This window comes from Diceros bicornis, chromosome 7 (assembly GCF_020826845.1).
Source record: "Diceros bicornis minor isolate mBicDic1 chromosome 7, mDicBic1.mat.cur, whole genome shotgun sequence".
NCBI classification, from domain to species: Eukaryota; Metazoa; Chordata; class Mammalia; order Perissodactyla; family Rhinocerotidae; genus Diceros; species Diceros bicornis.
In genome coordinates this window covers 27456247-27479576 of record NC_080746.1, presented here as the reverse complement: position 1 = coordinate 27479576, position 23330 = coordinate 27456247, and the positions used below count along the sequence as shown (strand labels likewise).

The 23330-nt window shown below is 35.9% G+C and overlaps 1 protein-coding gene across 5 annotated transcripts in view; it reads left to right on the top strand.

Annotated features, from left to right (window-relative positions):
- ATM (ATM serine/threonine kinase) overlaps positions 1 to 23330 on the top strand; it is a 124670-nt gene that overhangs the window by 73016 nt on the left and 28324 nt on the right. For 4 of the 5 annotated variants that reach the window (XM_058545275.1, XM_058545273.1, XM_058545274.1 and 1 more), the window contains 16 exons: positions 351 to 438; positions 2683 to 2838; positions 6284 to 6371; positions 8678 to 8766; positions 8866 to 8968; positions 9545 to 9693; positions 11443 to 11547; positions 12840 to 12959; positions 16209 to 16443; positions 16999 to 17166; positions 17941 to 18054; positions 19056 to 19273; positions 19650 to 19857; positions 21340 to 21453; positions 22022 to 22180; positions 22631 to 22769. In XM_058545275.1, coding sequence (XP_058401258.1) covers positions 351 to 438; positions 2683 to 2838; positions 6284 to 6371; positions 8678 to 8766; positions 8866 to 8968; positions 9545 to 9693; positions 11443 to 11547; positions 12840 to 12959; positions 16209 to 16443; positions 16999 to 17166; positions 17941 to 18054; positions 19056 to 19273; positions 19650 to 19857; positions 21340 to 21453; positions 22022 to 22180; positions 22631 to 22769 — 2253 coding nt within the window. Of the gene's footprint in view, positions 1 to 350; positions 439 to 2682; positions 2839 to 6283; positions 6372 to 8677; positions 8767 to 8865; positions 8969 to 9544; positions 9694 to 9803; positions 9870 to 11442; positions 11548 to 12839; positions 12960 to 16208; positions 16444 to 16998; positions 17167 to 17940; positions 18055 to 19055; positions 19274 to 19649; positions 19858 to 21339; positions 21454 to 22021; positions 22181 to 22630; positions 22770 to 23330 lie in introns of those variants that run through there. The other variant, XR_009220769.1, reaches the window with a different exon arrangement.

Here is a 23330-nt window from a genome sequence, read left to right as displayed (position 1 = left end):
CAGGCCAGTCAGTGAGTTCTTTGTGGTCAGAAATAGTCTGTCTTATTCATGGTTTATACTGAGCATCTAGCACATAAAAGATCCCACATAAATATTTAGTGAAGCCAATGAATTAGTCCTTTTCAGAAATAAAACATAAATTACAATTAAATTCTCAGTTTTATTAAGCAGAATAGTTTCTTTTAAAAGAAAAGCCATTAATTTCCATTTATCACTTCATATTTATTAAGAACCAATTTTGTGCTGGATACTGCCCACCAAAATTGTATATTGTAAAGGGAGACAGAGGAAGAAAGTGCTTAAGCAAATCTTCTTAGGACTGAGAGGAGATATCTTTCTTTCTTTGTCAGAGTCAGAGCACATTTTCCGATGCTGTTTGGATAAAAAATCACAAAGAACAATGCTTGCTATTGTGGACTACATGAGGAGACAAAAGAGGTAATATAATGAATATTGCTTCTTGAGTTTGGGGATTTAGAAGTGTAACTTTTTACTGCTGGCTGATTTTAACATGATTATTTTAGGTGATGCTGCTGCAAGGTACTGTATTTAATTTGTGCAATGCTTATATCTCCTTGTACTAGTCCTTATTCAGGGTGGCACTTTGCTTAAATCAGTGTCAGGAACTCTGAACTCTAGTCCCAGCTGTACCAATAACAGTGTTGTCTTTGCTAAATCATGCAACCTTTTGGGGCTTCAGCTTATTTCATCTACAAAGTGATGGGAAAGGAGTAAGTGATTTTCTAGGTAACTTTTAGATGTATTACCCCTCTTTTAACTTTTCCCGTTAGTTTTAGCTCCTAGAAGTAACTAAAGTTATGTAAAAGTCTTCTTTATGTATCTTTATTACAAAATATGTTTCTTTACTGTGTACCATGGTCCTCAAAATCTTTGGTACTATACAGTAATACTGTGCGGTGGCAGCGTTTGTTTTCTTGATTCTGATAAATTGTTGTACAAATATAGTATCTTTGTTCCTATCATTTCTCATGAGATTTTTAATAGTGAGCAGGAATTGCTAGAGTGGATGATCTGACTGATCTGTACTGCCCCAGAGCTGACCAGAACTTTGAAGAAATAATGTAGTAGGCCTATAACTTGACTAGGTAGGAATTGATGTCTCATGATTGTGTATTGTGATGGTGGCAGTGGTTGGTAAAGAATGGGAGGGAGAGGTGGGAAAACAATGAAGAACTGTTTAACCCAAATGCATTTACATCTTAAAAATTAATTCCTCTGTATCCCCCTCATACCATTCTACTTCACTCTTAGAAAAAGAAGCGTGTTGGTGTTTCACCGTCTTTGTTTCTGGTTAAAAGTTGCTGAGTCACCTTATTGTTTTGTACCAGATCCTCCTCTGAGAAAGCCCATAAGAAGCTTTAACTATAGCTGGAAGCATCTTTCTTCTTGGTGTTAGGAGGCAGTTTCACTTTTGAATCATTCATTTCAGACTTATCATTGGGGTAGAGTGTTGTTTTCATTGGCAGGCCTTGAAGAAGATATAAATTCTTAATATTCAGTTTTCATTCTGAATAAGACCTTAAAGAAGATTCCTTGAGAAAATATGAATGGGACATAGAATACAGGGTAAGGACCTGAGTTTAGGTCTAAGTCTGATACTCAGAAGCTTTGTGATCTCTGAACTTCAGGTTCCTCAGAATAGCTACAATTAAATGTTGTGATAGGCACTTTATTCATCAGCTTAAGAGGGGTTATTTAATCATTGCAACTAGTCTTTGAGGTATATATTGTTCCCAGGTTTTACAGATGAGGAAACTGAGGCTTAAGAAGTTAAGTTGCTGGGGCCGGCCCCATGGCATCGTGGTTGGGTGCATGTGCTCCGCTGCGGGCGGCCCAGGTTTGGATCCTGGGCGCGCACCCACGTATCGCTTGTCGGGCCATGCTGTGGTGGCGTCCTATATAAAGTGGAGGAAGATAGGCACAGATATTGGCCCAGGGCCAGTCTTTCTCAGCAAAAAGAGGAGGATTGGCATGGATGTTAGCTCAGGGCTGATCTTCCTCACACACACACACACACAAAAAAAAGAAGTAGTTAAGTTGCTGAAAATCATACAGCTTGTAGTAGGTAATCCAGCTGGATTTGAACCTAGCTGTGTCCTACTCTAAAACCAGTGCTCTTAACCTTGTCACATCTCTATAATGTTAGCTTTATGGTCCCTTCCAATTCTGACCTGCTATTACCACAGTGGAAGATTTTTATTAAATAACTTAACCTAGGCAATACATTAAGGAGAAAATGAACTGCAGTAGGAAAGACATGTAATTGTGTCTTAGAAGAAACAACACTCTTATTAAATTACCATTGAAAATGATTTGCATATGTGTTATTAGCTATTCTGTGCAGCTTGTTCTTAGCCTGTGGTTCGTGTATCCGTTGGTGGAGAGCAAGTATGAACCCCAAATTTGTATGGGATGATAGTCCATAGCTTTAATCAGATTCTTTAAGGAGTGTGTGATCCAAGAAGAGTGACAAATAGGGCTCTTCAGCCATGTTGTTTCAGATGTTTATAGGTATATATTGGGGAAATGTGGTTTTTGGTTATTTGAATGTAACTTTCTTTTTAAGTAGCACTTGCTACCAGTGTATTCTATATCAACATATTTCCTTTTGATATTGAACTTAAAGAAATGGACGTAACTTCATTTAAAATTTTTCTTTAGACCTTCCTCAGGAACAGTTTTTGATGATGCCTTCTGGCTGGAGTTGAATTATCTTGAGGTTGCCAAGGTAGCTCAGTCTTGTGCTGCCCACTTTACAGCATTGCTCTATGCAGAAATCTACGCAGATAAGAAAAGCATGGATGATCAAGAGAAAAGGTAATGGAATTTAGAGGTTTTGGTTGTTAAAATTGGTGTTGGCATTGTTTCAATAATGAAGGTATATATTAAAGATTTGTTTTGCTTCCACTCTTCCATTTAAAAGACATTTTAGATAGAAGTTTTCTATCTTTTAAAGTGAAATAACAAATTTTTTTAAAAAAATAAGTAATTCTACTCTGAAATAAATAGAGATGTTTATTACTTAAGATAGCAAGCTCCTGGAGGACAGAGACCATACTTATTTTTTTCTGTATTCTCCAGAGCGGCTAGCATTGGGAACTTACTATAAGTGATCAATAAATATTTTTCAAATGGTTGAGTGATTCCCTGATTTCAGTTAAATTAGATTTACCACTAAATCCCTTAGCTTATTCAAGTTCCAGTTTACTTGTTGACTGTAGAGTAGTATACCTGACTTCTTTCTTTGACTAAATCACTTTCATTAGTTTGCTATCTACCTGTATTTCTACTACTTTAATTTACTTTTCCTGAGTTAGAACTCTCATAAGAATCTAATAAGGATAGTCCTAGATCATAGTGAAATACAAAAACAGCCAAGAAAGTTGAAGAGTAGAAAAATGTACACTGTATTATCCCAACTGCTCTCCTCAAATCTTTATTCCTTTGAAGTGGCCTAGTGTTTATTTTTACAGTTAGCCTTACTTTCTTACCACAAAATCCCTCATATGACAAAGTTGAAATAGCAAAGATATATTATGTTGATAGATTTCTCATTCTTGCTACTTATAATTTCTACTTTGGATTGTCATTAAGCTGGAAGCAGTGTGATTTTTAGATGGTGGAAAACCAGGAATCAGAGTTCAGATCCTAGTCCAAAAATAATTAACTTAGTAGATTTGGACTTATTTCTTAACTCTCTGGTTTGGTATTTAATTTCTGCTTTTCAATTGAAAATAGTTAAAAATCTACAACATGTAGATTTTGTGTATAGTATGTCATTGACATGTTTACGATCACTATAGACTTCATACAAAGAAAGTATGTTATTCTTTAAGTATGTAATGAGTAAGAAATTGATTATTGCCTATTCTTAGAGTCTTAAAATTTTGAGTCAGGGCCTGCCTACTTGGTAGTAGTAATTATAATCTGAATGTGCTTCAGTATCTTTGTTCCATGGAGTGGTATTTTTTAATAATCAAGAGTGAATAACTGAGCTCTTCTATGAGTATAAATAAAAGCACCTTTAATTTGAGGGTAGGTGATTATATAGAATGTGGCAAATTTTTGCAGAATTGCTTGTTTAACAAGCAAGAGTGGCTTGATTTTATTTTGGTTAACTTTAGGGAAAAGGGCTTGACAAATAGGGCTTGCCATTTGCTTTGACGGTCTAGTTTTGATTTTTTTCTTTTTTCATGTGCCTTATGGGAAAGGGAGGGCAAACAGAGACATGAGGTGTATAGAGGGTAGAAAATGCTAATTTTCTTGGACTTTGTAAATCCAAAGTGATCAGGAAAAGTATAATTGTAAGCAAAATACAGAATAACAGTTTACAAACACTGTCAGGTCAAAAAAATTAATTGCGGGCCGGCCCCGTGGCTTAGCGGTTAAGTGCGCGCGCTCTGCTGCTGGCGGCCCGGGTTCGGATCCCGGGCGTGCACCGACGCACCGCTTCTCCAGCCACAATGAGGCCGTGTCCCACATACAGCAACTAGAAGGCTGTGCAACTATGACATACAACTATCTACTGGGGCTTTGGGGGAAAAAAATAAAATAAATAAAAATTAAAAAAAAATATATTAATTGCTTTCTTCAGTTTCCTCTTCAAGTTATTCAGTAGCAAAATGCCTCATGCTAGGTATTCAGGAATACATAACAAAGTTTTATTTTATGTGTTAACTTGCTGCTGAGAAAGTGTGAGATTTCAAAATTTGTGTCCATAATTTTTTTAGAAGTCAAAACTCCTTCAAACAGGATTTAGACAACAGATGTTAGTTCCCAATCTTAGTCATTTTAGTATTCCTAATACCTAAGGCAATGCCTGACAGAAGTCCTGGCAACTGTTTTTTGCCTGGATGAATTCCAGCCTTAAACTAACAAAGTCATAACCTCTAATACTATCTTTCCTATTTGCCAATTTCTGCTCTGAAAACTAACTTTTTTCCCATATGACTTGCCAATAAGGAAAATGTATGTAATATCTACATAGAGAGGTTACACAGCAAAATACAATGTCAGTACCGTTATGTCAATCAGTGATCTCCTCTGTCCCATCCTTCTGTGCTCCCTCTAAGAGGTAAATGTTATCTTGTGTTTTGAGTTTATCATTCCTTTTGATGATATTTTTATCATATGAATGTGAATCCATAAATATAGTTTAGTTTTCCTTATTTTTGAGCTTTATAAGAACTTATGTGCCCTTTTCTACAATTTGTTTTTTCACTCAATATTTTTGTAAGATTTACCTGTTTTGTGTTGCTGTAGTTCATTAATTTGTCTCTGCCACATAATGTACCATTGGGAGAATATGCCACAATTCATTTACTCATTCCCCTGTTAATGATATGTATCATTACATATGCATATATGTGCAGGGTATGTAATTTTCAACCTTATAAGATAGTGCCAAATTGTTTTTTAGTGGTTATACCAATTTGCATACTTCTCAGAAATGTAGTTCGTGAAGAGGTGGATCAGTAGGAAGCCTTACATTTGAAGAAGGGAGCCAGAGTACCACTATTTCTAGTTTGAGTGAAAAAAGTGAAGAAGAAAGTGGAATAAGTTTATAGGTAAATAGTAGAGGCACTATCACTTATGATAATGTTTATTTTACACATTGGATTATTATTGTCATAGACACTGTATGGCTGGCATGATTTTAGAATTGAAATTACTTATAGGACTGAATATCATATGTATAAATGCATGGTTTAAAGCTAAGGCCTTGGCATAGACAAATCTGAGTTCTAATCCTGATTGTCACTTACTAGTTTTATAATCTTGGGTATAGGTGGATCCTACTGATCCATTTCCTTCTCAACACTTAATATTATCAGACTTCTTAATTTTTGCCAATTTATCAGGTGTTAAGTGGTATCTCAGTGTGGTCTTAATTTGTGTGCCTGTGATTGTTGATGAGGTCGAACTTCAGGTAAAACCACTGACAGAACATTTAGGAACTGAACTGGGGGGCATCTGTTCTATTTTTAAACAAGAATGTCTCTATAAATAAGCATATTTTGGCATATAGCCTTCCCATATATAAAATAGTGTCATTAAAATGTAATTCTCATTCAAATAATTAATATTCACAAATTTCTTTTCCATTCTAGGCCTAAATGGTATTATATTTTAAAGTATAAATAGTTCATTATGTTTTATTTGTGACCTTTGTTAGTTTTTCCTGTCAATGTCTATAATATGTGTATTAACAAGCCTCAAAGTAGCGTATTCTCATTAAAAGAAGTGCTCTTGTGACAAACAGAAGTCTTACGTTTGAAGAAGGAAGCCAGAGTACAACTATTTCTAATTTGAGTGAAAAAAGTAAAGAAGAAACTGGAATAAGTTTACAGGTAAATATTTTAGACCCTATTATTTATTATAATATTTATTTTATACTTTGGATTATTATTTTGTTATAGAAACTATATCTATATCATTTGATTTTCAAACTGAAGTTACTGTTTGGACTGAGCGTCATAAACATAAATTCATGGTTTGAAGCTTAGGCCTTGGAGTAGACAGACATAAGTTCTAATCCTGACTCAACCACTAAATTGTATAATCTTGCACAAATTACTTAACCTTTCAAACTGTGAGTTCCTTTACCTGAAAGATGGAAGTAAAACCACCTGTCTCATAGGGTGAATTTATACCATATATTTTCTGCCATAGTACCCATTCATTTTCTTTATGGCACTTATAATTTATAATGATATATTTATTTGTTTCCTTGTTTATTGTATGTCACATCTCAGAGCAGATTGCTTCTTCTATAAATTTCTTAATATCTGTTCTTAAATTGGCCCACAATACTGTCTGGCATTCTTAGTGAATTTCTTTGGTCAACTCATTCCTCTAAAATGACTTTTTCAACTTCTCCACTTCACTTAAACCTCTGATCTTCTCTTCTCTGCTTTTGATTTCAACTTACCTACTTCTTCTTGGAGAAAACAGGGGACGTAGATAGGAAGTCCCACAACCCACTATCAAACACAGAAATCTCCCTGCATCTGCTCCCATCATAGCCTTTACTTTTGTTAAAGTAGAGTAACAGTTTTTCCTTCTATCCAAGACTAATCCTTCTTCCAGTATTTTGTTTTTCATCAACTCTTTCTCAGAAAATTTATTTTTTATTGTACTGTGGTCTGTCTTAACATATCCAAGCAATTTCAAACTTATCCTATTAAAAACATTCCCCTTCAAACTAACAAAATCATTTCCTTCTTCCGTATGTTCTTTTGTCATCCTTTTTTTCTTCCTTCCCTTCACAGCTATACTTTGTGAAAGAGTTGTCCACGTTTGCTACCTTCATTTCCGCTCCTTCCACACTCTCCACTAAAGTAGCACTTGCTAATGTCACCCATAAACTTCCTGATACTAAGTCTGGTGGTCACCTTTCATTCATCTTCCTTAATGTTTCTTTAACCCTTAACACCATCAACCATGCCTTGCTTGAAATATGTTCTTTCTACTTTTTTTGACCCCATTCTTCTGATTTTTCTCCTTCCCTTTTTGCTTCTGTATAGTCTTAACCTCTTTTACTGAGTTTTTGAAGTATTTTCTGTGTACTGGGCACTGTGCTAGGCTTAGGTACTGAATGTTCCAACACTGAGGGCTTGATTTCATGTTTATGTATAGAAACAGTTTAATTAGAATTGTAGAATTACGCCAATATCAATGAATTTGTATTTCAAAAATATTCTCCAGGCCTAGCACCAATAAGGCAGTTAAATTGCTTGATTGATTTTCTATGCAATACAGTTTCTAACTTTTTAAATTTTTTATTTTTTTCTATTTTCATTTTTATTTTACTGAGATGGTTTTAAACAGAATCAATTTTTAACTGTGTAAATTTTACAACAAAGATTTGAGTCATCACACCACTTCTTGATCCATATCACATTTTAGCAATTATAACATAATGCAATTTTGAGTTTTCTTTCAAAGAAAAACTCATGACCTTTATTTGTACCAAATTCACTTTTTTTTTTTTTTTTTGTGAGGAAGACCAGCCCTGAGCTAACATCAGTGCTAATCCTCCTCTTTTTCCTGAGGAAGACCAGGTCTGAGCTAGCATCTATTGCCAATCCTCCTCCTTTTTTTCTTCCCCAAAGCCCCAGTAGATAGTTGTATGTCATAGTTGCACATCCTTCTAGTTGCTATATGTGGGACGCGGCCTCAGCATGGCCGGAGAAGTGGTGCCTCGGTGCGCGCCTGGGATCCGAACCCAGGCCGCCAGTAGCGGAGCACATGCACTTAACCGCTAAGCCACCGGGCCGGCCCTACCAAATTCAGTTTTTAAGTATCAGACTTTGCAGAATGTCATTTTCCCATGTACAGTTTTAGCTGTTGACAGGATTATTTGTTTTTGTTTTTATGATTATTTTTGCATGTGTTAAAAGCCTGGTAGGTTGGGATTTATTTCTTATCTAATTGATGAAATTGTCAGCAATTCTCAGGTAATCGACAATCATTCTGTTGACTGGGATCGGTTTGCTGATCCAAATCTTTAGTATGTATTTCAGTATCATTATATTTTATTTTTATAACATTTAGAGTTGGGACTTACATGTTAGTAATGATATAATTTCCAATTAGCTAAATTCATAAAGCAATATTTTTTTCTCTCCAATTTTTGTTGTTTCCATGTTTTTAGGATCTGCTCTTAGAAATCTACAGAAGTATAGGAGAGCCAGATAGTCTGTATGGCTGTGGTGGAGGGAAAATGTTACAACCCCTTACTAGGTAAATTGCACTTTTCTACATAATGGTATAATAATTCTGTTTGTGAAGGAGTTACATGCATGTAGAACTCAAAGGTATTTTGAAAATCTTTAATAATAGACTACGAACATATGAACATGAAGCAATGTGGGGGAAAGCCCTAGTAACATATGACCTTGAGACAGCAATCTCCTCATCAACCCGCCAGGCAGGAATTATTCAGGTATGTTTTTTTCTCTACTTTGGTAATGCACTACTAGTGTAGTGCTGAGAATATTTCAGTATGTCAGTGGAATATTTACACAGCTAGATAAACTCTTGAGATAAGACTGAAAGTTTTTCAGGCATTGGGCTAAAAACTCAGAGGGATCCACAGGTAAATCAGACAAGTCACTGACCTAAAAGATAGTGTAGATTTGTTGATCATGATCTTGTTAGCTAACAGTAGAAGATGTTTCTTGACTGTACAGTGTGCCAGGTAGTGAATCAAGTCCTTTACTTGGAAAATCTCATGTAAACTATTTCTCATAGTTTGCATTCGAGTTGGTCCCAGAAGGTATCATTTCTGTTACCAGCTAATATTGCTTAGCATTCTTTCATCAAATATCAGAGTCGTTTGAGCTCTATCTATCTTCGTGTTTTGGGGGGAACATACTAAATAATATTTTGGGATTTTAAGTGATATATTGTCAACTACTAAAATTTTTTAAAGTTATTTTTCATGTTTGATTGCTATTTTTTGTTTCTCTAGTTTTGTTGTCTTTGATTACTTACTTTTTTTTTTTAAACTCCTGCTCAGGCCTTGCAGAATTTGGGACTCTGCCATATCCTTTCTGTCTATTTAAAAGGATTAGATCATGAAAATAAAGAGTGGTGTGCTGAACTACAGGAACTTCATTACCAAGTAGCATGGAGAAATATGCAGTGGGATCACTGTACTTCTGTCAAGTAAGGAGAACTCTGACATTTTTTATTGCCATTTCTCTAGTTATAAACAATAAACTGTTTTTATCTTGCTCTGTGAATGTAATAGGAGTTGTGTTTTTTATGTTTTGTAGATGCTGCAAGCTATAGATATGCCTAAATGCTTCAATAAGATAGCAAGAAGCAGTTAATGTACCTAGGTTTGAATTTCACTCTCTTCTTCCATTAGGGCAACTCCACCCCCGCTTAAGCTATATTTGAAAATAGAAATATAAAAAGTATTTTTTCATGAGAATCTTCTCGCTTATTATTTATAAATCCAAAGAAAAATATAGGCATGTTCCTTCCCACTCCCTGCTGCAAACATTTTAGTTAGTCAGATAGCAACTTTAGTGGCTGGATGGTACACAAAAGACTTATCTTTATTTATGAAATACTTTTTTTAATTAAAAAATACTGCTAAATCGGTAACATAGGAAGGTAACGTTGATACCCTATGTGTAAGGTCACCATATTTTCCACATGAAAAGCTAAACACCTAATCTAATGAAAAATTTTATATTTATGTAAAAAAGTCTTTTTTGATATAAACACCAAAAAATTAAATCATGTTAATTGTATGTTTAATCATCTTCATAGAAAAAGAGTTTTCATTATTTGGACTGTCTTTCAAATTTCAAACTACTAGATTGCTATGAAATTAGAGGTATACTTTTATATTTTTACAACATTTTACTCTGTGAGCTTGTTTCTGCTTGCCTCTATAAATCATCTTATATTGTTCTTCCCTTTGTCTACTATATTTCAGCCACATAGGCTTTCTGCTTGTTTTTCCATCAGGCCAAGCTGTTCCTACCTAAAGGCCTTAAATGTATCTTCTTTTTTCCCCTGTTACCATGTGTGTGGCTTCTTGTCATTCAGACTCTAGTTTAATAATGTCATATCTGGGCCGGCCCCGTGGCTTAGCGGTTAAGTGTGCGCACTCCGCTATTAGCGGCCTGGGTTCAGATCCCGGGCGCGCCCTGAGGCACCACTTCTCCGGCCACGCTGAGGCTGCGTCCCACATACAGTAACTAGAAGGATGTGCAACTATGACATACAACTATCTACTGGGGCTTTGGGGGAAAAAAAAGGAGGAGGATTGGCAATAGATGTTAGCTCAGAGCTGGTCTTCCTCAGCAAAAAAAAGGAGGATTAGCATGGATGTTAGCTCAGGGCTGATCTTCCTCACACACACAAAAAATAATAATAATGTCGTATCTCCAGAGACACCTTTCCTGACCACCCATTCTAAAGTAGCCACCCAGTCATTCTATTTTGTTACCCTGTTTTAATTCTCTGCCTGTCCCTTGTCACTATCTGATATTTTTATCATTTATTGTCACTCTTCTCCAAACCAGAACATAAACTCCATGAGAACAGGGACCTGATCTGACTTGTCCGCTAATGGATCCCCTGCATCTAGAACCTGGTGCCTAGTGCCTGGCACATAGTAGGTGTTCACTGAATACATAAATGAGAATACAGCACATTTAGAACTAGGCAAAATATCTGAGAAATTTACTTTCTTCTGCCTGAAGAATTTAAATGACCTACAAAATTCTTTGGATTTTTTTTTTTTACCAAAGTTTCTAGAAATGCATTTTTTTAAATGCAGAAATCTTAATTTTAGTGTTAAAGTTTTGTCTTTTGGTGAAATTATTTGTGTATGCATATCTTAGGATTCTTTGTTTTTAATATATTTTTTCTTTCATTTTTTCAATTATCTCACAGCAAAGGAGTAGAAGGAACCAGTTACCACGAATCATTGTACAATGCTCTGCAGTCTCTAAGAGACAGAGAATTCTCCACATTTTATGAAAGTCTCAAATATGCCAGGTATTATGAAAAGAAAGAAATATTGTAATTTAACATTTAATGTCATGGCTTCTTTTCTGAAAACTTGACAAATAATTTCAACATAAGGATTTGCACTGGTGAAGGGATAAGGGCTTGGTGGCTCTGATCAGGTTGTTTCCTTGTCATTCCTGCCCTCCTCTCAAAAAAAATCCCCTGTGTAAGAAATGATTCATACCAGTCAGTGTTGAAACTCAAACAATGCAAAGGGGAGGCAATATCCAGTGATTAGCAATTTCATAGCTTTTGCACATCTGAGAAATGTGTGCTCAGATGAGTTTATGGTTTCATGAGTTTATGAGTTTAGTGAGTTTGATCTTCTCCAAGGATGTTTTTATAAGAATTGTGTGTGTGCCCATCTTTAAAAAGTATTCTTCATGTTTTAAATGTTTTATATTAGAGAATTCTTTAATGCACATTTGTCAAATATCTATATATAGTACTAATGTTACCTTTTTAGTTTTTCTTTTAGTTGTAGGAGCATGCTCATATGTTAGGTACTTACATAAATTGTTACTGTTATTTTTTCCTATGTAATACCTTTTTCTTTGTTTATGTGGTTCAAATATATTTTCTTTAAAAAAACAAATTCCCTTTGGGACCCCAGGTCTGTTCTGTACGCTGAACCCTCAAGAAAGTCTTGTTGATTCCCACTCATCTCTTCTCTTCCTGGATGAGTGTCCTGAAGAGTTTTAATCTTGTCTCCTCTAGTAGTTGTATGGCATTCACCTCTCTTAGCATTAGTCTTCTTTTTATAAAGTGGTGACTAATAGTCAATCCTTACAGGCTCGTCCTGAGGCACAAATGAGATAATGCACAAGAAAAGTACTTAACTATAACAGGCTAAACAAATGTAACGTTGTTTTTTATTTAACAGTAGTTAGTAACCTATTAAATCCTGTATTTTGTTAGTGAAATAATATTTGCCACCATTTAAGTGCTTATTATGTGCTAGCCACTTTGTTAGGCTCTTTCCATATGTATTCTCTAGTCTTCAAAATCATTCTGGAAGTGAAAAAACTTAGGATCAGAGGAATCCAGTACTGTGCCCAAAGTTATACAGCCATAAGTGGCAGGACTGGGATTTAGCTCTAGGTCTGTATGATTCCAAGACTTATTTTGTTTCTACTTCATATGCTGGTGCGTGTGAATATTAGTGTTATTAGATCAACATCAAAGCCTATGATGAGAACTCTTGAACAACAAATTTGAACTTTTATCTTCCTGAAAACCTCTTCTTAGTTTTCACAGTGTCTCGTCTTTTCTGCCACTAGAGTGAAGGAAGTGGAAGAGTTGTGTAAGGGTAGCCTTGAGTCCGTGTATTCACTCTACCCCACACTGGGCAGACTGCAGGCCATCGGAGAGCTGGAAAACATTGGGGAGCTTTTCTCAAGGTATGATTCATGTGACTTTGTAATCCTCAAGAGCAGCTTTTCTGTTACCAGCAGTGACTTTAAAAAATAAAAATAGAGACCAGCAGTAGGTTTGTTTGTTTCCTTTTATGATAGTGTAAGTTCATTAGCCTAGTGAACTGTGCTCATATTAAAATAAAAATTTTCAAAAATATTCATTGTAAAAATTCAAGTTTTTAAAATTTAGCTTTATTGTGCTTTCCTCTTTATAGCTTTTTCCCTGTTCTACCCCAGATAAAATTGTTTCCTCATGTTTTTCGTCATAGCACATTATACTCCATTCTGTTTTAGCACTGTGTTGGCATTAGTGTCATTTTATGTATACTCTGCCATGCTCTACTAGAAGCTCCCTAAAAGTAGGGCCCATCCTCTTGTTTATTGTTATATCCCTGCTGCTTTTTCCTGGTGACTGATTCTTAGTCAACATTCAGTAGTCTTTATTCAGTGACCATCAATGAATTTGAAGTAGGTGTTTAGGGGAGATGGCCTCTTATAATGGTGAGAAGAAAGTGATCTAGAAATACTGGAAAATGAGATTAAAGACTTCTTCAGGATGCTGTGGATGTAAGTTCAAACTTTATGACCCTGAGAAAGTCACTGGACTCTTTGGGCCTCACTTTCCTCATTTCTAAATGGGGGATTTACATTTGATGGTCTCTGGGCCCCTTTTAGCCCTGCCATTCTGAGTCAATGTTGTTATTATAAGAGGAAGGAAAGAGAGTATAAATTTCTAAGATCACCATATCTTTATGCTAAAATAAACTTGGAATATGCTTTGTAAGTAGAAAGGAGAAGGAAATTTTAGAGTCAGAAAATAAAAGAGTTTTTTCAAAATTGCATATAGCAGAAGACAGCCATTGATGTGGCTCTTATCTAAAGAATAAAGGAACAAAACTGCTTTCTGCTTTCATTGAAAAGTACATTGGTAGTTCTTTTTTTTTTTTTTTGTGAGGAAGATCAGCCCTGAGCTAACATCCGATGTCAATTCTCCTCTTTTTGCCGAGGAAGATTGGCCCTGGGCTAACATCCGTGCCCATCTTCCTCTACTTTATACGGGACACCGCCACAGCATGGCTTGACAAGCAGTGTGTTGGTGCATGCCCGGGATCCGAACCTGCGAACCCCAGGCCGCCAAAGCGGAGTGCACACACTTAACCTCTGTGCCACTGGCCAGGCCCCAACATTGGGAGTTCTTACGCCAGAAATCCAGGAACTTTTCATCTGAGTGAAAGATATCTTCAATTAAAGAGAGGATAGAATTCCTTAAGAAACTCCTCAAGAGTAATACTGGCTCTTCCTCTGGTAGGGACTATAAGGAAGAAAGGCAGAGGGAAAGTTTGATGAGCTGGTGAACAAATACTTATGTTCTAGGACAGCAGTTCTCAAAGTGTGGTATGGAGGTTCCTAGGGGTCCCCAAGATCCATTCAGAGGGTCCATGAAATCAAAACTATCTTTATACTTACAGCAAGATATTCCTTTTTTTTTGGTCTCATTCTCTCATGAGGTACAGTGAAGTTTTGGTGAGGTATCAGAGAAAAATATCCACAATTATCTGAAAAGACCATTAATATACTCCTCCCTTTCCCACCTGCATATCTGTATGAGGGTAGATTTTTCTTATGTACTTCAACTAGAACATCATATCACAACAAACCAAATGCAGAAGCAATGATGAGAATTCAACTGTTTCAATTAATGCCAGACACCAAAGAGATTTGCAGAAATGCAATACAGTGCCATTTTTCTCACTAAATTTTGTTTTGAGAAGTACAGTTATTTTTCATAAAAGTGTTATTTTTGATGTATAGTAGATTTATTGTTCTTTTTAAATAAATTAATGCAATTTAGATTTTTCTCAGTTTTGGTTTCTAATATAGTAAATATCAATAGATATAATCCAAATGAAAGCTCTTTGGGGGTCTCAATAATTTTTAAGTGTGTAAAGGGGTTCCTAAGATTAAAAAGCTGCTCTAGAGGGGCCGGCTCGGTGGCTTAGTGGTTAAGTTCGCACTCTCTGCTTTGATGGCCTGGGGTTCGTGGGTTCGGATCCCGGGCACGGACACACCGTTTATCAAGCTATGCTGTGGCAGGCCTCCCACATATAAAATAGAGGAAGATGGGCACGGATGTTAGCCCAGAGCCAATGTTCCTCAGCAAAAAGAGGAGGATTGGCAACAGATGTTAGCTCAGGGCTGATCTTCCTCACCAAAAAAAAAAAGCTGCTCTAGGATCATTTTGGGAGAAATTAAAGTTTTGGTTCCTATGAATTTGTATTATTGTTTCCTTCTTTATCAAGCAACTAAACAAGCTTTCGTTTCCTAGTCATCGCCTTGTTATCTTCTTAGTCTCCCTGCCTTGCCCTGATTTCTCTCAATACAGTAGTCCTGAAGGATTGGACAGTATTGCTTAGTTTGAACATCTGGGAAGCATTCTCTTCTTATAAACTAACTGTCCAATATGCATTTTCTCTTCCTTGAATAAATACCATTGGTAAATGAAACCTTTGACAGATGCCAACATTTCCTTCACTGGGTTGTGATTTCCTTGACCTGCAATCAATCATGCAGAGTCATCTCCTGTGCCTGGTGGGCACAGTCAGCAATTAATGAGTTTACTTCATGTGCTTGCTGACATGTCCTCTTTTACCACATGGAGCATTGAAGCAGGACTGGAGGTGTAGGCATTCTGTATGACAGGCCTGATGACTGTGTTCCCATTTCAAAAGAATATATATTTAGAAGTGCTGCTTTTTGTGAGGTCAAAGAATATTTTTAAGAAAATCTTAAAAAATGTTTATTATGAAGCCTAAAAAAAAAAATATTTATCATCTGTGGCCTCTCTGCTGACCCTCAGAGGTCTGACCATTTTGTAGTTTTCTAACCTTTGGACCTTATTTCAGATTATTGAGAAGTTCTAGTCTTGTTACTGCAAAAACTCCTTTCTACAGTCACGCACTGTAATGATGTTTCAGTCAACAACAGAGTGCGTACACGACGGTGGTCCCATAAGATTAAGACCATATAGCCTAGGTGTGTAGTAGGCTATACCACCTAGATTTGTGTAAGTATACTCTATGACGTTCGCACAATGACAAAATCGCCTAACGATGCATTTCTCAGAACACATTCCTATTGTTCAGTGACACGTGACTGTATTATATCTTAAGTTTAGAACCTGCAGGATACCAATTTTTTTTTTTTCTTACATGAATTCTATGATTTTGCTTTCAGATCAGTCACAGATAGGCAGCCCTCTGAAGTCTACATTAAGTGGCGAAAACACTCCCAGCTTCTCAAAGACAGTGATTTTAGTTTTCAGGAGCCTATCATGGCTCTACGCACAGTCATTTTGGAGATCTTGATGGAAAAGGAAATGGAGAGCTCCCAAAGAGAATGTTTTAAGGACATTCTCACCAAGCACCTTGTAGAACTCTCCACACTAGCCCGAACTTTCAAGAACACTCAGGTAATAGGATTTAAAATTGTGTCGTCTCACCCCTTGACTTTTCCTTTTATTACCCAGAAAATAGAAAGCATGAGTGAAAAAGAAATGTCATTGAGAGATAGAGATCACTATTAAAATATTATGCATAATTGTTTAAGATTTCTCATTTTGGAATTACACCTGAGTTTAGCCTTGGACAAAGTACTTACCCTCTCTAAACCTCAATTTCCTGGTTATAAAATGAGAAGATAACTGACTATATTGATAACAATTCAATGATTTTATACACTGTGTGTGTGTGTGTGTGTGTGTGTGTGTGTGTGTATTATAAATATACGTTCCAAGACTCCCAGTGGATGCCTGAAACCACAATAGTGCTGAATCGTGTATATACAGCTATAGATATGAAAAACAGTCAGACGTGAGGGCTAGGAAGGCAGGTAGAGATGTACTTAAGACAGTCCTGACAAATAATCAAGTCTTCAATTAATGGTAGTTACTGCTTTCATTATTATTATTAGTGGTAGTAGTAATAATAGTAAAAGTATTCATTCTCATATGTCATTTTCATTTCAGCTCCCTGAAAGGGCAATATTTCAAATTAAACAGTATAATTCAGCTAGTTGTGGAGTCTCTGAGTGGCAGCTGGAGGAAGCGCAAGTATTCTGGGCCAAAAAGGAGCAGAGCCTTGCCCTGAGTATTCTCAAGCAAATGATCAAGAAGTTGGATGCCACTTGTACAGAGGTTCGCTTTTTTTTTTATTGGTTGAATTAGTATTTTACTGTTATAAATAATAAATCTGCAGTTTTATTAAAGTCTTGAAATTACTGATCCATGAACAAGAAATTGTAAAAGGGAGTCTGGAAAATTAATATTTGTAAAAGATGTTTGGAAAGTATTCATTTTTCGTATTTACAACAATTCAATCAGTCTATCTTTTGGTAGATTTATTTAATTTGTCTGAATATTTAAAGGTGTGGCCATAATGATGTCCTTCTGACATACACCCACTTAGTGAATATCAGTGTACAGTACTCTTGGTATTGGGCACTTGTGTGACATCCTCCATTATTAGAGAATTCATCATTATATCAAAGCACTGGAAGTCGCTATGATATGATATGTAAATACTGCTTAACGATATGGGCCCTGGAGTAAGGCTGGCTAGAGTTACCTACCCTCTTGTACCTCAGTTTTCATTTTCTACTCTGCAAATTAAGGGTAATAACAGTACTCATTTTGCAGAGTCCTTGTGAGGATTAAACAAGTTAATATACATAAAGCCATTAGGAAGTGCCTGGCATATATAAGTACTCAGTAATTGTGAGTTGTTTCAAAATAGTAATAATAATAAGAGAGGGTAATTATTTCATAAACTTACATACTTGGAATTATTAAAGTAGTTGTATGGTGAAAGCACATGAAGAAAAATATTTTTAACCTGCTTTTGTCCTCCACATGGAAGACATTTTTGTATAGTCACGAATTACCTTTTAACATTTTGCTATCTGTATACAGAATGATCCCAACTTAAAACTTATATACACAGAATGTCTGAGGGTTTGTGGCAACTGGTTAGCAGAAACTTGCTTAGAAAATCCGGCAGTCATCATGCAGACCTATCTGGAAAAGGTAAGATTTTCTAGCAACCTTTGAGAGAGTTGTTTAGCATGAATATATTTGATCTTTTTATCAAGGCCAAATGTATTTCAAAAGCAAATAAAAGTATGATTTCGGGGCCGGCACGGTGGCGCAAGCGGTTAAGTGCGCATGCTCTGCTGCGGCGGCCCAGGGTTCGCCGGTCGGATCCCGGGCGCGGAGCGATGCACCGCTTGGCAAGCTATGCTGTGGCAGCGTCCCGTATAAAGTAGAGGATGATGGGCATGGATGTTAGCCCAGGGCCAGTCTTCCTCAGCAAAAAAGAGGAGGATTAGCATTGGATGTTAGCTCAGGGCCGATCTTTCTCACAAAACAAAACAAAAAAAAGTATGATTTCACTTTTCCGTATATTGTTACTGTTGTAGCTCTGTATAATCTTCAGGGCAGAATGAAACAGAATGTTACACAAGAAGGAGCATATTTTGAAAGTAAGCCCAAATATGTCTTCTCTCTACCCCTTACCACCAGCTACTCTTTCAACAAGTTTTTTCTGATAATTTCTCCATTTGTTTATCTATAAAAATAACTGATTAAGGAATATGCAAGTCAGCCTTTACAATTCATTTGTAGCCCCAGCACCCTGTAAGCAGGGCTAAGATTTCCGTCTTCCAGCCCCTTTCGACCTTCCTGTTTCTCCCTCTTATTCCTGAAGTTTAACTGATTTTGGAAATAGCTACCTCACTAAATAAGTGTGACATGAAAAGCATAATATGATTGTCTTTAAATTTTATAGAGTCCTTTGATTTTGCACAGTTCTTTACAAATATTAGCTGTTTGGATTATTTCTGCACTGTCAAAGTTGTTTTGAAAAGTCAAGAAAATACTGTACTTATAATTTAGCCCTCACATATAATTTAGCCTGCACATATATATATAAGTTAAACTTCAGTGTGGGTATTTCTTTGATCTGAGTGATTCTTTAGATGCATTTAGTATCTGAAAATACAATATAAATGGATTGTGTTTTCTTGAAGGCAGTGGAAGTTGCTGGAAATTGTGATGGAGAAAGCAACGATGAACTCAGAAATGGAAAAATGAAGGCCTTTCTCTCATTAGCACGGTTCTCAGATACTCAATACCAGAGAATCGAAAACTACATGAAATCATCAGAATTTGAAAATAAGCAAGCTCTCCTGAAAAGGGCCAAAGAGGAAGTGGGGCTTCTTAGGGAACATAAAATTCAGATGAACAGGTAACCCTTGGTGTCTATAAGTGGTAAGTGGCAAGATATACAGATACACAGTGACTGTGTATATACAGATATACGGAACCAGAGCATGAACTCATTGTAGAGTATATGGGTGCTAGCTTTTTGTCTTGCTTTTTTGGTTTGTTTGTTGGTATCATAGTTGAAAAGAGATAGGTATTGATATTAAATACAGAAGAGTTACCTATTTGATGTAATTAAACCCTTTATTCCAAGTTTGTTCCCTTTATAATCCTTGGAATTTTGCTTTTTCTCCTGGGATGGACACCTGATTTTTCATAGATGTTGTATATCATGTATGATTTTGTAGTTCTAAAAAATTTGATGGTTTTTGTGTTTTACTTTAATTATCCAATGCAAGATACACAGTAAAGGTTCAGCGAGAGCTGGAGCTGGATGAATGTGCACTCCATGCGCTGAAGGAGGATCGTAAACGTTTCTTATGTAAAGCAGTTGAAAATTACATCAATTGCTTATTAAGTGGAGAAGGGCATGATATGTGGATATTCCGTCTTTGTTCCCTGTGGCTTGAAAATTCTGGAGTATCTGAAGTCAATGGCATGATGAAGGCAAGTCTTTTTCAACCCAGTATTCTAGCCTATGCTTTAAAAGCTTAGACGTAAACCCCTCAGTGTCATGGATGTTATATACTTCTTTGTACCCCTACCACTTGGTTCAGTTACGCATAGGTACTTGATTAGCTCTAATGATGCAGGTTTATGTGGAGATGAGAGAATTTAGATCGGTCTTTTCCTTTATCGTTGCAGTTAGCCCAAGAAAGTACCCAGAATACTAGATTAGGGGATTTGGAAAGCAGTTAAAGAGATGTGATCACAGGCAGGTTTTTTCCCCCTGCTTTATGCTTTTCTTGGATTTTTATAGTGAATTGCTTTTGTAAATGGAAAAAAATTTTTTTAAGAAAACGTTAAGGCAGCAATACTATACTCCCCGCTTATCCACGGGGAATACGTTCCAAGACCCCCAGTGGATGCCTGAAACCACAATAGTACTGAACCCTGTATATACTATGATTTTTCCTATACATACATACCTTTGATCAAGTTTAATTTGTAAATTAGGCACAGTAAGAGATTAACAACAATAACTTCTTTCTGGCATATCCGATTGCCAGCATCACTACTCTTGCGTTTTGGGGCCATTATTAAGTAAAATAAGGGTTATTTGAACACAAGCACTGCAATACCGTGACAGTCAATCTGGTAACCGAGAGGGCTACTAAGTGACTAAGGGGCAGGATGCGATACAGCCTGGATATGCTGGATAAAGAAATGATTCCCATCCCAGGCAGGATGGAGTGGGTCAGTGCAAGATTTCATCACTCTACTCAGAACGGCATGCAATTTAAAACTTAGGAATTGTTTATTTCTTGAATTTTCCATTTGATATTTTTCAACCTTAGTTGACTGCGGGTAACTGAAACCACAGAAAGCGAAATTCAGATAAGGGGGGACTACTATATTTCATAAGTATTAATTTAAAAATCGTAGGTTTTATTGATGACACCTAATATTAAAGTTATGTTTACAAGATATATATTGTCTATCAGTTTAAAGCTTAAAAGTAAAATGGTTCTTTTGAATGAAAAGAATTATAAGGCTCATAGTAGATACAGCCAGTCTCTGCTACTAGTGCACATTAAATCCTGTTACTTTTAGCATACAGGGAAAAATAGTTATTCCATTTTATAACACACTGACTTCTCAGGAGTCGAGATCGTTAATAGTCCTCAGATCCACATTTGTCCTCCTTGGATTCACTGGAATATAAGCAGGTGTTCCAAATATTTCAGTTCTGAATACAATTTAATTTAAGATCAAATACTATGACTTACCGATGAATCAATCTAGAATACTTAATAGAAAGACTTTCAGGTAAGATAAATTAATAGGAAAAAAATGTAGTTAATGAAGTTTTAATAACCTATAGGTTGTGCTAGTAGAGGAGCATTATCTTACAATAATTTATTTGCTTAGATGTGAGACTATTTGAAATGCACTGTTTCTTAATTTTGTATTTTTTTTTAATGGTAGAGAGATGGAATGAAGATTCCGTCATATAAATTTTTGCCTCTTATGTACCAACTGGCTGCTAGAATGGGGACCAAGATGATGGGAGGCTTAGGATTTCATGAAGTCCTCAATAATGTAAGTAAACGTGAAAATCAAAACACAACTAGTACTTGTCTTTTACATTATTATATACTATATAAAGTATATACTATTGTTCCGCTCCAGGAAATGGAAAGACAAAATTTTAGTCGGTGATAGTTATTGTGCTATATAAGGGCAGGAATAAAGATTTCCTTTTGTCTCCTCTCACTCTCTTATTCCTCCTGTCCCTCTGTGTCTCACACACATAGACACACTCCACCCACTGCAGTATCTAGTACAGTAACACGTAACTTTTTGTTTGTTTGTTTTACCATGAATTTTATTGATCATACTAGTTTATAACATTGTTAAATTTTAGTTGTACATTATTGTTTGTCAGTCACCATATACATGCATCCCTCCCCCCTCGTGCCCACCCCCCAACTCCCTTACCCCTGGTAACCACCAAACAGTTCTCTCTGTCCGTGTGTTAGTTATCTTCCACTTATGAGTGAAATCATGCAGCAGTAACACGTATCTTAATGTTAAGCAAACTGAAAAAGATTGTGGATTTTCTAGGTTTTTGTTTGCATAAAACTAATAGTTCTTAATTTTCTGACAGCTCATCTCTAGGATTTCAATGGATCACCCCCATCATACTTTGTTTATTATACTGGCATTAGCAAATGCAAACAAAGATGAATTTTTGACAAAACCAGAGGTAGCAAGAAGAAGTAGAATAACTAAAAATGCACCTAAACAAAGCTCTCAGCTTGATGAGGTATTTGGATCAAACATACATACCTTTTTGAATTGTGATATTTATTTTTTCGCAGAATATTCTTTTCTTAAGTCTCAGGAGTTCTAAGAATGTGTCTTGATAGTATTCAGTTTGTAAATCCTTTGTTATGATGCCACCTAAAATTGGTTTCAAATTCTTGAATATTTCTTGAAGTATCAGAGGTACCAATGATATTTCACTTTCTTCCTCACAGCAGTAAGCAAAGATAAAAGTAGATTTCAAAAGGCACCCAAGTCATTTCTCTTGAGATTATTATACCTTTGATGTATTTCATTCATAAGGTGACTGTTTTTTGTTTGTATCTGAGAGATTATAGTCCTTGCATTGTCTAGATATGTGCATAAATTTTTTTCCTTTTGTTTTTAGAACTGAAAAGTTTGTGTTGCGTATTTCCTTATGTGATATTTTTTGTTTGTTTTTTGTTAATAGGATCGAACTGAGGCTGCAAACAAAATAATACGTTCTGTCAGAAGTAGAAGACCTCAGATGGTCAGAAGTGTTGAGGCACTTTGTGATGCTTATATTATATTAGCAAACTTAGATGCCACTCAGTGGAGGAATCAGAGAAGTATGTGTTTGAAAGAATGAGTGTTGCTTTCTTGCTATTTTCTTCTCTGCAGGGGTATATTAATTATAGAGCCTAATATGTAAATCTGTTTAAAATCACAAATAGTGTAATTATAAATATGAAGGTCCTGATGGTTACAATTCACACATGATCCAAAACTTAATTTTTATCTAATAGCCTCACCACACTCCAGTCATTTTTTCACTTAATATCTTTTAGTGGAACTGATAATAGGTGACTGCACTGAATTAATTATTTGATTTCTCCGGGTAATCTTTTGCTTGCAAATACTTGTTGCAGAGAATTTCACAGAGGCAGGTTCGTTAAAATAACTGAATAACTGAGAGTTTTCAGGGTTGAAGGTTTTTTAAAATGATACTGGTTACTCACTGTGCCCTAGGACTTAAAAATGAAAAGGCCTTATCATTTCCTCTGTAAGTGTTAGAATGCCTTGCATGTAATCCATCACTCTTCTTGTTGTGTCTGTTCAGATCACTATAAGCTGCTGTAATAGTTGGTTATGCGCATACACTTATGAGTATCTCTCTCCCCATACTTTAA